This window comes from Aotus nancymaae, unplaced genomic scaffold (assembly GCF_030222135.1).
Source record: "Aotus nancymaae isolate 86718 unplaced genomic scaffold, 86718_ANA_hifiasm-v0.15.2.pri h1tg000062l, whole genome shotgun sequence".
In the NCBI taxonomy this organism is placed as follows: domain Eukaryota; kingdom Metazoa; phylum Chordata; class Mammalia; order Primates; family Aotidae; genus Aotus; species Aotus nancymaae.
In genome coordinates, this window is record NW_026988476.1 from 44,656,074 (window position 1) to 44,673,789 (window position 17,716).

The following is a 17,716-nucleotide window of genomic DNA, read 5'->3' on the forward strand; positions in this document are numbered from 1 at the left end:
TGCAAGCCAGGAAAAGAGCCCTCACCAGAAACTAAATCAGCCAGCATGTATATCCTGGACTTCACAGCCTCCAGAGCAGTGAGAAAATAAATTTCTATTTAAACCACACATTCTCTAATATTTTGTTATGGCAGCATAAGTAGACTAAGACATTTCTCTTTTCCTTTTGTCAGATTTTCAAATAGGTAAACGGTGGCCCAAAGGTAGCAACGAGAGCTAGCTATACGGAGAAGAAATGGGTATTAATTCATATATTTTAAAATCAAATTCATGAATAGGTGAGAGGAATTTGTTCAACCTTCCAGCAAATTTAGACTTTGGCTATTCTGCCTTTCAGTTTCCTAAACTGATATCTGGACTTACTTTATAAAGCAGAAAAATGTATAAAATGAATTGGATACCACATATGTACACAAGGATAAGAGTAACTCTTACTACACTAGTTAGCTCCATCTCTCCTTGAACAAAAGTTATTACATGATAGAAAATAAGGCCAGGTGCGGTGGCTCATGCCTGTAATCCCAGCACTTTGGGAAGTCAAGGTGGGTGGATCGCCAGAGGTCAGGAGTTCAAGACGAGCCTGGCCAATATGGTGAAAACCCATCTCTACTAAAATACAAGAATTAGCCAGGTGTGGTGGCACACACGTGTAGTCTCAGCTACTCGGGAGGCTAAGGCAGAAAAATTGCTTGAATCCAGGAGTCAGAGGTTGCAGTGAATGGAGATGGTGCCACTGCACTCCAGCCTGGTGACAGAGCGAGACTCCATCTCAAAAACAACAACAACAGAAAAGAATTATTTCAGGTTGAACATGATGTCTAGAAAAAAAAAAAGAAACTTATTTGTCTACTCTATGGTTTACACAACACTATCATGATTTGTTTGGTATCTTTTAAAGACTCATCTTCAGCTTACTGATAACAAAAATATTTCTTGTTAGTAAGTTTACTACACATAGAGATACAGTACTGTCATATTTAATGTTATGTATGTTTAAAAGCTTCTATTCAATTAGCTTCCAAATTCAAGGAACACAGCTGAGAAATTGAAGAACAGAAGAAAAACTGTTAGTTTTTAGGTTTGGACTAATGAAATGAGTTAATACCATACTTTTGTGCCCAACCTATTGTGTTATCCTTGCTCTTCAGTAATACTACTACTTATCTCTGATAACAGGATTTTGCAAGTCATTTCCTTTTTAGAGATGCCCAATTGCACTCTGCTGTTTCTATCTCAAAAGACCTTGCTGTTAAGAAGACAGGAACTATTTAATGATATATGTTCCTCCAACTTGTCTCTGAAAAAAGGTATTTCTTCTCCCACATTCTTGTTCTTTTTGAGGCTGACACCCTAATACATTATAAATGTATGACCCTGTAACATATACATCTTTACTATATTTCTATTTCTAGCTACTAACCATTCAACAGTGCTCAAGCTTAACTTTGAAAATGGTGGACATCTACTTCTATATACAGATGGTTAAAAAAAAACAATATTACCCTAAAATTATCTCCTTATGAAGCTTCAATGACTACTCAGAATGATCATCAGGGTCTAGTTTTAGGTATCTGGGGAAAGGGGAGATAAAAGACTAATTGTCTTGTGTTTAATTTGTAACAGCTCCGTGGAATCCTGCACAAACTGTATGTCTGGAGCCCTGTCAGGTAAAAGGGCATAAGAAATTTTAAAAGAATTTAATTATACCTCTGGGAAAGATGTAAAAGCTTGAAGTAAACAAAAGAGTGGACATACGTATAACTGATGAAAGTTTATTTCTACACAGGTGCTATGATCTGGGATACACTTACACAAAAAGGATAGTAGTTTTCAGAAAATTTATGAATTTATGTATAAGAAAGACAGTGTCAAAGATACTGCATTTTCTTTCTTTCTTTTTTTTTTTTTTTTGAGACAGAGTCTGGCTCTGTTGCCTAGGCTGGAATGCAATGGCACAATCTCAGCTCACTGAAACCTCCACCTCCCAGGTTCAAGCAATTCTTCTGCCTCAGCCTCCCAAGTAGCTGATATTACAGGCGACCCACCACCATGCCCAGTTAATTTTTGTATTTTTAGTAGAGACAGGGTTTTGTCATGTTGGCCAGGCTGGTCTCGAACTCCTGTCCTCAGGTGATCTGCCCACCTCAGCCTCCCAAAGTGCTGGGATTACCAGTGTGAGCCACCATCCTGGCCAGATACTGCCTTTTCTGATGATATCATGTTAGTGGCTACAATTAATTTCTTATATGCTTAGAAATGTAGTGGCTTTGCAGGGAAAATTAGTAAATTCCTATTGGAGCAAGAGGAAATTAAAAGCATGAAAAATAATCAAGAGGAAGGTAAATGTTGCCCCTTTTTCTTTTTAAGTACATGAATGAATGCTTTTTGTTTTGTTTTTTGAGACAGAGCCTCCCTCCGTTGCCCAGGCTGGAATGCAGTGGCACGGTCTTGGCTCGCTGCAGTCTCTGCCTCCTGGGCTCAAGCGATTCTCCTGCCTTAGCCTCCTGAGTCGCTAGGATTGCAGGCACCTGCCACCAAGCCTGACTAATTTTTTTGTATTTTTAGTAGAGACAGGGTTTTACCCTGTTGGCCAGGCTGGTCTTGAACTCCTGACCTCGCGATCTGCCTGCCTTGGCCTTCCTAGTTCTGGTATTACAGGCGTGAGCCACCATGCCCAGCCTATGAATGAATGTTTTCTTATTATGAGATATATATGTATTTATTATTGAGAAAACACAGATGATACAAAAAAAAAAAAACAAAAAAAAAATGACTAGTGATCTCACCATCCAGTCCATTCTATTTACTTTCTACATATAAGAATAAGATTTTATATAATGACCCTTCTCAAATTATTAGATAACACATGCATGTGCTACAGTATGAACTATAATAATGGAAATTATTAATGGAAAAAGCCAATCTTCAAGTGCATATGAAATTACAAGGGACCCAAAACAGCTAAAATACTCTTGAAAAATGGAAATGGAAAAGCCAATCTTCAAGTGTATATGAAATCACAAGGGACCCAGAACAGCTAAAATACTCTTGAAAAAGAATAAAGTTGAAATCACACTTACTGATTTCAAAACTTCCTACAAAGCTATAGTAATTAACACAGTGTGGTACTAGTTTAAGAATAGACATATAGACCAAGAAATAAAACTAAGAGTCAAGAAATAAACTCATACAACTCTATGAGCCAACTTAGTTTTGACAAGGGTATCAAGAGACCACTCAACAGGAAGAGAATAGTCTCCTCAATCAATGATGCATGATACATGACTATGTGCATGTAAAAGAATGAGGCTGGAGCCATACTTCATGTCATATATCAAAATTAACTAAAAATCAACCAATTACCTAGTTACATGGAGTAAAACCATAAAACTCTTAGGAGAAAACATAGGGTAAATATTCTTGCCCTTGGATTGTACAATGGATTCTTAGATATGATTGACACTAAGAGCCTGAGTAACAAAAGAAAAAACAGACAAACTAGACTTTGAAAATTTCAAACATTTATGCATGAAAGGACACTACCAAACTTAAAAAAAAAAAACCAACCAAATGGGAAAAATATTTGTAAATCAGGTATCTGATAAGGGTCTACTATCTAGAATATATAAACAACTCCTATAATTCAATAACAAAAATGAGAATAACCCAACTTAAAAATGAGCAAAAGGCCTAAATTGATATATCTCCAAAGAAAATATACAAATGACCAAGAAATACATGAAAACATGCTCCACATCACGAGTGTTAGGGAAATGCAAATCAAAAACAAGGATGTTTTTGTTACTTCATATCCACAAGCATGGCAATAAAAAATAAAAAAAAATAGTGAGGCAGAAGAATAGAGTCTGGAGACAGAGAGCCTAGGGCCAACCCCTGGCTGACTTAATGGAATTGGACAATGACAAGAGGCCACAGGCCCCTACAAAACCTCCTCTTTCTTACATCACAAATGAGAAATGCCTCTAATTGTTTGCAGACTGAGCCTTCACTTCAGCCTCTGATTGGTCACAGGCCAAGCCTTCATTCACATAGGGTGTAACCAATGGGAGGCCTCTAATGGGTACCTAGGAGTGTTCCAAATTCTTTTAGTTTAATACAAATCCGAAAGAATATTGCAATTGGGGTTCTTCAGCCACCTGCTCAGGACCGCTCCCACTCTGTGAAGTATACTTTCATTTCAATAAATCTGCGCTTTCATTACTTTGTTCTTTTGTTCAACATGCCAAGAACCTGGAAAACTCAGTCAAGACTTTCCATCCAGTACCATTTTTTGGTGAGCCAGCCAGAGGGTAAACACAGTTTTCTGAAGTTTAGATTTCTTTTTCTCCTTTTATTTTTTTTAATCTTTCTTTCTGTCAAGACTGCCATTTACAGGCACAGGTCAGTGAGTTAAGAGCCACCAGGGCACTCGCTGCTTGAAGTCTCCTATGACAGGATAACTCAGTCATGAAACAGAACATCTAGCTCCGGTCAGGCACAAGACAAATCCATGCAACAGTCAGGTTTATGTATGTGTCAATAATGTCTTTGAGATTATTTAATTCCTAATCTTCTAATTTCCACCCTTACCTTCCTGATGCTTTGTGGGGACCAGGGACTGCAAAATTGTTGTTGTAATTGAGCCCCCCCATTACCATCTGCATGCCTCTTGTGTTTATACATGGAAAATGAAAAAAAGAACGAGCTTAGAGAAGACCTCATGTCTTGGTGGTTCTTACTTAAACATTATTTTTCCTGTCCAGACCCAAAAGTAAATTACCAGCTGCAGGGATTCATATACCAGCCTCACTGGCTACAAGAAATACCCCACCAACCTTAATGTTATTAATATTAAGATTTTTTGCTACTACCATAACCCTATGAGGAATGCAGGAAGATATGGCCTGCATTGGTGGGATACTAAAAGCCAGGGATTACATCCAGAAACAAAAGGGAAGATCAAAGTAGGCCATAGCCTATGAAGGGAAAACATACAAAGTGGTGCTGGTGCCCACCTAAGGTCGAGATGTCTGACACTCTAAGACTGGACCCTAAAGTAGGAAGCCCCTGGGGATCCAATGTCAAACCCAAGACTTCCCCCAGAAGATGCCCCAGACAAAAATTTGGCATCAACAAATAAGCCCCCTGCTTAGGATCCCTCTCCTCCCCTCCCCTCCCCTTTCCTTTCCTCTCTTCTCCTTCCCTTCCTTCTTTCCCTCCTTTCTTTCTTCCTTTCTTTCTTTCCTTCTCTCTCTCTCTCTCTTTCTTTCTTTTTTTGACAGTCTTGCTCTGTTGCCCAGGCTGGAGTGCAGTGGAGTGCGATCTTGGTGCACTGCAACCTCCATCTCCCAGGTTCAAGTGATTCTCCTGCCTCAGCCTCCCTAGTAGTTGGGACTGCAGGAGTATGCCACTATGCCTGGCTAAGTTTTTGTATTTTTTGTAGAGATGGGGTTTCACCATGTTGGACAGGCTGGTTGCAAACTCTTGACCTCCAGTGATCCACTGCATTGGCCTCCCAAAGTGCTGGGATGACAAGCATGAGCCATTGCACCTGGCCAAGGATCTCTTTTCTTTTCCAGACCACTATGGGAAACACTTTATTCCATCTGATTCTCCACCTGGCTGCAACCTCAACCATTGGAATCAATCTGACACCGACAATCTGAGAAGGAAACACTTGATTTTTAATTGTGATATTGCATTTCCCCAATAAAAGCTGGATAGGAATAATGGCCTGTCAATGAGAGCCTTAACTACTACACTATCCTGCAAGTAGACTTATTTTTCAAAAGGCATGGTAAATGGTCAGAAATACCACATGCTTTTAAGCCTTTATGGCTATGTATCAGAATTCTTCAATTTGTAAGGCTCCCAAGACTTAATGTAAAAAGGAGAGCCCCAAGACTGACTGAGCCAGACATGTGAATGATCCCTCTTACAAGGGCCACTTGTCCCTTAGGGGGATCCACAGCCACCCCCATACAACCTCTTGCCCTATGCTCCAACCAAGCAAGGACAGCCAGAGGAGGAGCAAATTATACTAAGCCCAAAATACACCCAAAGTGGAACACCCTCCTCAGCAGCTCCCCCAGCGCTGTTGCCTCTCAGGGAAGTAGCAGGAACACAAGGGCCAGTTTGAGTGTAAGTTCCATTTTCCATAACTGATAACCAAATAAATAATAACTGATAACCAATAATGTAAAGAAAAATTGGGAAGGTACTCTGAGGATGCTGGCAAGTTTGAGATGGGTTCCAAACCTTGGCTCTGGTTTTCAAGGTTAGAACAGGCAAACCTATAGAACAAAATAGTAAAGAAGATAAGAAAAGTAGGCAGTAGCAGCTAAGATTACCAAAGAGGAAAAAAAGCACATTTTGGAAGATTAGTCTGGCATCAGTATTCCAAGTTTCCACTAATCACCTCGCATCCCCATACCTCCACCTCAGTCTCTCCCTTTCCGTCAATGACCCTGCCTCTTTTTTTTTTTTTGAGATGAAATTTTACTCTTTGTAACCCAGGCTGGAGTGCCTTGGTGCAATCTCAGCTCACTGCAACCTCCACCTCCCGGGTTCAGGTGATGCTCCTGCTTCAGACTCCAGAGTAGCTGGGATTAAAGATACCCACCACCAAGACCAGCTAATTTTTGTATTTTTAGAAGAGACAGTGTTCCACCATGTTGGCCAGGCTGGTCTCGAACTCCTGACCTCAGGAGATCCAACCACCTCAGCCTTCCAAAGTGCTGGGATTATAGGCATGAGCCACTGCACCTGGTCGACCCTGCCTCTTTAACCAAGCAAAGTAAAAACTCCTTTAATTATCTGTGTGCCTAAGAATTTTCCAGATTCCTAGATATCAAGTCTTCGTTCCTGCTGGGCAACATGGTGAGACCCCATCTCTACAAAAGTTACAAAAACATTAGCAGGGCATAATGGCATATACCTGTACTCCCAACTACTTGGGAAGCTGAGGCGGGAAGATCTCTTGAGCCTGGGAGGTCGACACTTCAGTGAGCTGTAATTGTGCCACTGCACTCCAGCCTGAGCAACAGACCCTGTCTCAAAAAAAAAAAAAAAAATTTTTTTTAATTAACAAAAAAGATTAAATGTCCCTGCATCACCAGAAAACTGCTCCATCATCGGTCTTCTCTCTTCATTGAATGACCAACCTTTTCCTCTTTACTAGCTTCTGTCTTCAACATATTAATATACACAAAACTTCTGCATCTTAACAAAAACTCTGCCTCCTCCCTGCAACCTCTTCAAACTCATTAGCCAGAATGAGCTTTCTAGAATACAAACCCAACAATTTTACATTCTTGTTGAAAATCCCTTAAGAGAGTTCTCTACTACCTTTGAGAAATTTTTCAAAATCTTAGGATATTATTTCTGACCAATAAATGTTCCCTCGTGTGTCTTATTTCATGCTTATCCAAACTGTAATGTCATTTTCCCATTACACCTCTGTTTCCAACAAGAAGTATAGTCTATTTTTCCAATCCTTAAATCTGGGCTTGGCTATGTGACTTGCTGTGGCTAATGGTACATCAGCAAATATGACACAGCAGAAGCTTTAAAAGCACTTCTACAATGGGGCTTTCCCTCTCCTGATCCTAGGATCCTTAAGACCACCAAGTAAAGAAACCTGCGCTAGGCTCAGGAAGGATGAGTTACTACATGGAGAGAGGCTCCAGCAATCTCAGCCAAGGCCACACTAGTACATCCAGTCACAACTGAGCCAGCCTCAGATTACAAGAATCATCTAACCAACGCAAAAAAGTTTGAGAAATAAATGTTTGTTGTTTTAAGCCAGTAACTTTTGGATGGTTTGCTACATAGTGTTAAACAAATGGATTAAACATTTGTTTCCCTCAAAAATTCCCACGTTGAAGCCCTAACTCTCAGTGTGACTATATTTGTAGACAGTCTGGCCTCTATGGAGGCAATCAAGGTTAAATGAAGTTATTAGAGTGTGGCCCTGATCTGATAGGATTGCTGTCCTTGGAAGAAGAAACACAAAAGAGCTCCCTTGTGTGCTCTCTCTCTCCACCACATGAGAACACAGCAAGAAGGCCCGGAAAACAGAGTCCAACCAGAAAGAGACTCTACCAGACCTTCATCTATGAGAAAAGTAATTTCTTCTAAACAACATTTTGTTATGGTAGCCCAAGCAGAATAACACCTGTATACATAGCATAGTGAATTGACAGAGCTCCACGAATTATTTTTTAAAAGGTTACTACTTAAAAACTACTAACTTTGGTAGATGTCCTTCAAGTTTTAAGTTAATTTATGCTAACTTAAGCTAACAACAGGTTGCCTTCGTTACTATTTGCTCTTACTGGATCATCAAAGTTCTTTTCTGAAAGGTGTCTAAGATTGGACAGAGTGAAAATAGCTTCAGCTACTCAACAAAGTAGACATTTGCTATGGATACATAGTATTAGAGCAATGCATTCATATTAATTCATTCAAATGTGTGAGCACCAATTTACCTGACAATGGCTATAATAAGGATGAAACAAAATATAGTCCCAACTTTCAACACCACTGAGGGAGAGAGAAAACAGACAATTTGTGGAACAGGATACTTGCTTTTGTAGGTTCTGTACTCTTAATATAACCAATATCTTCATATTTTATATATTAATTCCTCTAAATCACTTTCCAAATACCAAAGTCAAGCTTTCATATATTAGTATATTAGAAACTTCAAGGTATAGCATAGTGGTGCTTCCTGCCAGTGAACTGCTCTGTTTTGTTATACCAATACAGCAGTATGTGTGCCATTATTTAACTGTTTTATTATTTCAGTAAATATTTATTATTGCCACAAATTTAATATTAATTTTTTAAATTCAGGAAAATGATAAAATCAAAAGGCTGACAGCTGTGATCATACAATAAAGAAAAGTTGGAATTAAGTATAGTAAAGGCAGGAATCTTTGACCAGCTGACCAGTTAAATTACTAAGTAAAAGACAAAGTATGTGGCTGGGTGTGGTGGCTCACGCCTGTAATCCCAACGATTTGGGTGGCTAAGGTGGGTGAATCACTTGACAGTAGTTCCAGACCAGCCTGGCCAACGTGGTGAAACCCCATCTCCACTAAAAATACAAAAAATTAGCCGGGTGTGGTGGTACACATCTGTCATCCCAGTTGCTCAGGAGACTGAGGCATGAGAATTGCTTGAACCTGAGAGGCGGAGGTTGCTGTGAGCCAAGATTGTACCACTGAGCTCCAGCCTGGCATCAGAGCCAGACTCCACCTCAAAAAAAAAAAAAAAAAAAGAATATAACCACAGCTATATATAAAAGTTAAGTAGAAGTAAAAAAGAGTGGAGAAATCTTTGGAATCATGAACTGTTGATAATAAAAAACAATCCTAGTTATGAAAATCTAAAAAAACAGTCACGGGTCCATAAAAATCTTGATAGGAGGATAATGTGTATCATAGATTCCTTAGTCATTTCAAGATGTCAAAATGGGAATTTGAGATAAGAGATTTTTTGTATAAACTAGTCAAAATAGGTAACTCTACTGAGACAGCAAGTAGATTAGCAGTTGCCTAGGACTGGATGTTGGGGAAAATGGGGACTGGCTGCTAATGGGTATTGGTGTTTTTTGGGGTGTGATGAAAATGTTCTAAAATTGACTGTGGTGATGGTTACACAACTCTGAAAGTACTAAAAACTATTTAATTGTACACTTTAAATGAGTAAACTATATGGAATGTACATTATACCTCAAAAAATATATTGCTGATTAAAACTTTCACTTAAAACCCTTAACAGTTAAAAATAAATTGTTAACAGTGTTTAAAATATGCTTTTCTGGTTTTACACAATCATGTCCATTATTTCAAGATTTAAAAAGAAGTAAAACACTTACACCATCGAAGCTTTATGATTTTTACTCCCCTAGAAATAGAACCCTCTCCCTGAAACAGCTGTCCAACTTTTACACCTTTGACTTTCATTCAGATTTTCAAGAACAAATATAAGTAGCAGATAGCCTATAACATAGCAAATACTATAAACAAAGTATGAAGAAAATGCTGAGGAAGTCCAGTAGCTGAAACTCACTATCCTCACATAGCCTACTATCATCTCTTTAGAGGACTCGCCTGTCAAACTGCAACTTACCTTCATCATGACACTTAGTGCATATTTTTGATCTTTCCTCTTTGCTGCAGCTTTTGCTTCTGTTGCTTCCTTTGCTCTCTCTTGTGCTTGTAAAACAGATCTTTCTCTGATTCTTTGCATCATCTCTTTGTCAACTAAAATGTAAGGAATGTTGATGAATTAGAATTATGATAAATTTGCTTTACTTATGAGAAAATTTACTTAAATAAACTGATCCAGGATGACATTTCTTTTGACCCAACTTCACAAGGAGCATGGAAAACATTTTTCAATATTAAACTGGCCAAGAAGCTAATATTAAAAGTAAGCAATTAACTGTCATAATAATGAATGACTAGAGAATGAAGGGGATGGAGAGGAAGAAGAAGGGAAGGTGGAGGGACACAATAGGCAGGTAACGAGAGGGAGAGGGTAAGGGTGAAAGACACATTTATCCTCTTCCTTCTCTGTTGAGAGACTAGAGCTATTTGCTTATAAACCTGATCACAATAAATCAGCACTCTAAGGTCTTCTAGGAAAGATGAGTTGAGATCACCTAAAATGATCAATCACCTTCATATTCAATGTGGCTCAATGTTTCACAAACTGCAGGCTGTGATCCATTAGTGGGTAAATTATCTTATAGAAGGAAGGATCAGGGCCTGAGGGAAAAGATCTAGCCTTTGAGCAGAAAAAAAGGAAGAGAGGAAAAAACATGAGGGGAAGGTAAAGCGGGGGCGAGTAGGTAAAGGGTGGGTAGAGGGATGAATCATACCCCAGGTATGGGTTCTTAACCTTTTTTGTGCAGCAGACCCCTTGGCAGAGTAGTGAATCCTTACAGACCCTTTCATAATGTTTTAAAATGTCTGAAATAAAATATATAGGACTATAAAGAAACAGTTATATTAAAACACTTATAAAACATTAAAAAATAAAACTGTGATTTACAATTTTTTTAATTTTTTTTTTTTTTTTTTTGAGATGGAGTCTCGCTCTGTCGCCCGGGCTGGAGTGCAATGGCACAATCTCGGCTCACTGCAACCTCTGCCTCTCAGGTTCAAGTGATTCTCCTACCTCAGCCTGTGAAGTAGCTGAGACTACAGGCACACACCACCATGCCCTACTAATTTTTGCATATTTAGCAGAGACAAGGTGTCACCATGTTGGCCAAGATGGTCTTGATTTCCTGACCTCGTGATCCACCCGCCTTGGCCTCCCAAAGTGCTGGGATTACAGGCGTGAGCCACCGCACTCGTTCAAACTGTGATATATTATGTGCTTCTTTATTAATGAGGTAATAAATAGTAGCAAGTCTGATACTGGAATTTCAAAGTAGTAATAGGTATAATAGAGGTATCTCTGATATGAACATATTTTTGTTTTTGTTAATACTACTTGCTATGGTCTGAATGTTTATGTCTCCCTAAAACTCATAGGTTAAAATCCCAGCCCTTAATGTGATGGCATTTGGAGGTGAGGCCTTTTGAGTGGTAGTATCCTTATAAAGAAGGCCCCAGAAAGCAGACTTATTTCTTCCACCATGCAAGGACATAGTAAGAAGGTGCCATCTATAGGAAAGTGGGCTCTCACTGCATACCAAATCTGCCAGCACCTTGATCTGGACTTCCCAGCCTACATGACTGTGAGAAACAGATTTCTGTTGTTTATAAGCTTCTCAGTTTATGGTATTTTGTGATAGTGCCCGAACAGACTAAAATACTACTATTGCTAATTGCCTATCTTCACAATTAAAGAGAATCTTAAATTTCAGTTCGAGGTAAGTAAAAGTCTATAATTTTATTCATCTAGGATCTTAGCTAAGAAGTAGGACTGAAAGTAGGTCTGAAGCCTCTTCTCATCCCTCCTCCTGTTTAAAAACAGGAAGGCAGACAGTTGAGTCAGCTTCAGGGGCCGAAGTAACTGGAAGAGCATTAACTTCCCAGATTAAATACTCCACATCTAACAGAAATAAAGAGTGTATCAAGAAGGAACTTCTAGAAAAAATAAGGAAAATTAGAGTTTGAATAATGAGGCAGATAGTCTTGGTATATAAACTGAAGTTCCACAATATATTATGTGAAAAAAATCGTTAAATAAATAATCCCACTGAATTGCAGGTAAAACTGAGTTTGATTTCTATTTTTTGAGACAGGGTCATGTACTGTTACACAGATTGGAGTGCAGCAGTGTGAGCAAGGCTCACTGCTGCCTCCAATTCTTGGGCTCAAGTGATCCTCCCACCTCAGCCTCCCAAGTAGCTGGGACTATAGGCACATGCCACCATGCCTAGCTAATTTTTTTTTTTTTAATAGAGGTGAAGTCTCCCTATGTTGCCCAGGCTGGTCTTGAGTTCTTGGGCTCAAATGATCCTCTCGCCTTGGCATCCTAAAGTGCTGAGATTACTTTAGGCATGAGCCACTGTACCTGGGAAAACTAAGTTTGATTTCTAAAGGAATCTCAAACCTGGTTTCTGAAGTAGAATCGATGTTCATTCATTGTGATTTAAATTAGTTATTTGTGGGGTTTCTTCTCTTTTTTTTTGAGATGGAGTCTTGCTCTGTTGCCCAGGCTGGACTGCAGGGGTGAGATCTTGGCTCATAGCAACCTCCATCTCCTGGGTTCAAATGTTTCTCCTGCCTCAACCTTCTGAGTAGCTGGGATTACAGGCACCTGCCACCATGTCTCATTTTTGTAGTTTTAGTAGAGAAGATATTTTACCATATTGGCCAAGCTGGTATCAAACTCCTGACCTCAGATGATCCACCTACTTTGGCCTCCAAAAGTGCTGGGATTATAGGCATGAGCCACCTCACCCAGCCAGGAATCTGATTCTTTAAAACTTTTTAGATAATCTGGGACTCACTAAAAAAAGTTAAGTAAACTGGCTATGTTAAACTACCTTAACCAGTATTCTCTGAGCTGAATACCCTATCTTAGAAAAATAAATTCTACCTTTGTCTTGGAAATTAAAAATTAAATTCTACTATAAGATACCAGGAAAGCCTTCTACCCTCAGGAGTCCATATTCAAGGCTTAATGCCAAAAGGCCCAACCTGGCCAACATGGTGAAACCCCCTCTCTACTAAAAATACAAAAATTAGCTGGGCACAGTGGCGGACGCCTATAATCCCAGCTACTCTTGAGGCTGAAGCAGAATTGCTTAAACCTGGGAGGCAGAGGTTGCGGTGAGCCAAGATCGCGCCACTACATTCCAGCCTGGGCGACAGAGTGATACTCTGTCTCAAAAACAAAGGAAAAAAAAAGAGAAATTCCAGGTAGTAGACTGGGTGCAGTGGCTCATGCCTGAAATTCCAGCATTTTGGGAGGCCAAAGTGGGAATATCACTTGAGCCTAGGAGTTCAAGACCAGCCTGGGCAACATAGTGAGACTCTGTCTCTACAAAAATAGAAATAATTAAATAGGTATGGTGTTGCATACTTGTAATCCCAGCTACTCAGGAGATCGAGGCAGGAGAACTGCTGGAACCTAGGAGTTTGACATTACAATGAGCTATGGTAACACCCCTGCAATCCAGCGTTGGTGACAGAGTGAGATCTTATCTCTAAAAATCCCAAAATTAAAAAAAAAAAAAAAGAAATTCCAGGCAGTAAATATAAAATATTATAAAACATGACAACTAAAGATGGAAGGAGGAAAACAGAGCAAAATCAGTGGAGGGCAACTACTGACTATCAAAGCTGATATCAGTACAAACTACCTAGAAGTAGCTCAGTGAGACTACAGACAAGTAGCTTTAAAACTGGGGATTTCAGGCCAGGCACAGTGGCTCATGCCTGTAATCCCAGCACTTTGGGAGACCAAAGTGGGCAGATCACTTGAGGTCAGGAGTTCGAGACCAGCCTGGCCAAAGTAATAGTGAAACCCTGTCTCTACCAAAAAATACAAAAACTAACTGGATATGGTGGTGTGCACCTATAGTCCTAGCTACTTGGGAAGCTGAACCAGGAGAATCACTTGAACCAGGGAGGCAGAGGATGCAGTGAGCCGATATTGCGCCATTGCACTCCAGCCTGGCCACAGAGTGAGACTCCACTTCTCAAAATACAACAACAACAACAAAAACAAAAACTGGAGATTTCAACTTTGGCTGCACATTCCCTGGAAAGCTTTTTAAAAACTACCAACACCCAAGTCCTATTCCCAGAAACTGATTTGACTGGTCTAGGGTGAGTTTCCGAGGTCTGTATTATTATTATTATTGAGATGGAGTCTTGCTCTGTTGCCCAGACTGGAGTGCGATGGCACGATCTCGGCTCATTGAAACCTCCACCTTCCAGGTTCAAGTGATTCTCCAGCCTCAGCCTCCCAAGCAGTTGGGATTACAGGCGACCACCATCACACCTGGATAATTTTTCTATTTTTAGTAGAGACTGAGTTTCACCATGTTGGTTGGGCTGGTCTCAAATTCCTGACCTCAGGTGATCCTCATGCCTCGGCCTCCCAAAGTGCTGGGATTACAGGCGTGAGCCGCCGCACCCAGCCGAGATCTGTATTATTTTAAAATTGCATAGTTGATTCAAATATGTAGTCAAGATTGCGAACATCTGCTCTACAGTGAAACTGCTAAGGCTCTAATTCCAGCCTGACAGTTACTAGCTGTGTGAGTCTGCCAATTACTCAAACTTTCTGTGTGTCAGTAGCCTCCCCTGTAAAAAGAAAAAAAGGTAATAATACCTAAGTGACAGGTTGTTTCATGGAATTACAGGCATGTTAACACCTAAATGCAAGGTTAAGTACTCAATAAAGGCTTTATATCAGCAGGGCTTACCCTTAAGATATGAGCCCACATCTTCTGTTTAATGTGCTCTAACTTTGACTAATTCCGCCTTTAGGCTTATTTAAATGGCTGCTGAAGCACTATATCACTTAAATTAGGTTCATAAGCCTTTTTTTTTTTCCTAAAAGAGCAATTGAAAGAGTTCAGGATATGCCACCCAAAATATGCTGCTTTGATATATTGATCATTTTGAGTTAAAGGCACTTGAAAAACAGCAAATACAGGCAGAGGTTTTCTCTGAACACTTATCTGCCTAAAACTAGATTTTCCAAAAGAAACTCAAGTGTCATAAATTCCTTCCACTGGAGTTTCATTAACCAGGGAATAGACTATTCTCCCAAAAGAAGAGACTACAAGTCAACACCACACTCTGACAAATTTTGCTACAAACTGTCATATATCCTCTCTATTCTTCTAAAGGACCCATGCATCTTTCCTAATAGTAATTTACTGTTCTAAGTGGCTCAGTGGCTTACATCCCCTCTCCCTTCCCCTATTGAGAGTCCCTAAACTCTCAAATCTCAATGCTTTGGGGGATATTCGCTTTTTTCCCTGTAATGACCCCAAGCACTAATATTAAAAATTAATAAATGTCTATACATTTTCTTCTGTCAATCCTCCTGTTGTTAGCTTATTTCATAGACCCAGCTATCAAACCTTGTAGAGTAAAAGGAAAGTCTATCTGGCCATGTGCAGTGGCTCACACCTGTAATCCCAGCACTTTGGGAGGTCGAGGTGGTGGATCACTTGAGGTCAGGAGTTTGAGACCAGCCTGGCCAACATGGCGAAACGCTCTACTAAAAATAAAAATTAAAAAAAAAATTAGCCAGAGAGGTGGTGGGCACCTTTAATCTCAGCTAGTTGGGAGGCTGAAATGGGAGAATCATTTGAACCCGGTGGGCAAAGGTTGCAGTGAGCCGAGATCTTGCTACTGCACTCCTGCCTGGGTGACAGAGCGAGACTCTTAAAAAAAAAAAAAAGTATATTTTCCCCTACACAATAATATAGGTGTTTCAAAAGAGAATTTTTTAAAAGGTCTGAAACAAAAAAAGTACAACCAGATGAACATCTTTTAATAAAGAACCTACCACCTGTCACAGAAAGGGTCTCCCACATGGCCGCTTCTTTTTTATACAAGGTGAAGACAATGGTGTCATTCCCAACCTTTGCTTTGCTGTTCTCGTCGTCTATGGGAGCATAAAGAAATGCCTCAAATAAAAATGGAGGAAAGTTGACCTATGCAAAAGGGTGAAAACGGAAACTAAGTTAGTCGCACAAATTAATCACGTGTATTAAGAAATACGTGAAAAAGGTAAAATAACTTTCTAAAAGGCCCACTAAATTTATTCCAGGTAGTGAAAGATTAGTAAAAGTAGTCTCTGATCTGATCTGCTGATGTGTCTACAGGTGGTGTGTCACCTGTATGGGATTCATTTTTTTAATAGGATTAAAAATTTAGGACGTTTATCTGCAAAGATGAACCTGTTGCTCGTGCCCAGCCGCGCTCTTGCAGAAGCTTCAGACTACACGCCGGGAGACCAGCAGGCAAGACTTGCATTCTTACCTTCAGATAGTTTTCCGTGCAGAACACGTCTGTATCTCTGACGCACACGCCTTTGAGGGGCAGAGAGAGAAAGACCGCAGTCTTCGTCTGCTGCCAGCTGTAATCGCTAACCTGAAGAGGCATCCCGGGAGCGGAGGGAGCGGAGAGCTCGGCTGGTTGCTGCTTGCGCGGGCTTGGTTGCTAGGGAAGCTGGGGTTACCATGCACCACCCCTTCCGGGTCACACCGGCCGGGAGCCCTGCGTTCCCAGCGTGCTCCGGCGCCACCACCCCGCCCTCCTATCTAGGCGCCCAGGCCGGACTGTGATGCCAATTCTTGGAGTTACCTTATTCCTTACAGTCTGAGCGAATGTTCAAAGAAGTAGGCCCATATCCTGTGCTTAAGAAAAAAAAGCACTTAAAGCCTGATAATGCTAAGGAGGGCTGTGGGCTTAAGGCTCGGGGAAGCAGCCCATGAGGAGCAGGTGCAACGCCCATACGCCATCGGTGCAGTGTTTTGTCTGTGTGTTCTGACCGAGGCCCTTAAGAATTAGCACCAGCGGCTACTCAGGAGGCTGAGGCAGGAGAATTGCCTAAAACCCAGGAGGCGGAGGTTGCGGTGAGCCGAGATCACGCCATTGCACTCCAGCCTGGGTAACAAGAGCGAAACTCCGTCTCAAAAAAAAAAAAAGAATTAGTATCAGTTGTTCTGTTTTGGAAATTTCTTGGTCATACAGACTGTGAACAAATGTGAACCTGAAAGAACCAAGCTGTCAAGATCCAGAATGGCTAATTGGAGCTAAATTTAAGATAGAGCCACGTAGCCATTTACCGACTAGAAGTCACACATGGACTCTGCGTTCCCACCAAACACACACCTCTGTTCAGTGATGGGACTTCTAGGGCTCACCTGCCACAACCAACCAGGGTTCAGCTGTATCAACCAATCAGAACTAAGTGCAGTTCAATCCTTCATTTGTACAAGCAAACCTAATTGAGAACCTGAGCAGAAACTTTTGCTGTAAAACCCAGAACCTCCCTTTGTTCTCTGGAATGCACATTTGTTTTATACCTAAGACTTCAACTCCTTAGTTTGCAAACTATTCACTGAAATAGTTGCTTCCTTCCAAATTCCTCTTCAGAGAACTTTTGTTCACAACACATACTGGGAGCTTGTCTAAGCTATTGTATCCTGCAAATCCTATCAACTGTAACGCTGCCAAAAGCACTTATGTAGGTTTTACACCAAAGTTTGAAAACT

The 17,716-nt window shown here is 40.4% G+C and overlaps 1 protein-coding gene across 2 annotated transcripts in view; it reads right to left on the reverse strand.

Annotated features, from left to right (window-relative positions):
- DNAAF4 (dynein axonemal assembly factor 4) overlaps positions 1–16,625 on the reverse strand; it is a 59,778-nt gene extending 43,153 nt beyond the window's left edge. Inside the window, exons 1-3 of one of the 2 annotated variants that reach the window (XM_012469817.2) lie at positions 16,479–16,625; positions 16,003–16,150; positions 10,138–10,271 (exon numbers count right to left, since the gene is read on the reverse strand). In XM_012469817.2, the coding sequence (XP_012325240.2) occupies positions 10,138–10,271; positions 16,003–16,150; positions 16,479–16,601 (405 nt within the window). In that variant the 5' untranslated portion in view covers positions 16,602–16,625. The remainder of the gene's footprint in view (positions 1–10,137; positions 10,272–16,002; positions 16,151–16,478) is intronic. The other variant, XM_012469815.2, reaches the window with a different exon arrangement.
- Positions 16,626–17,716: the final 1,091 nt, after the last annotated feature.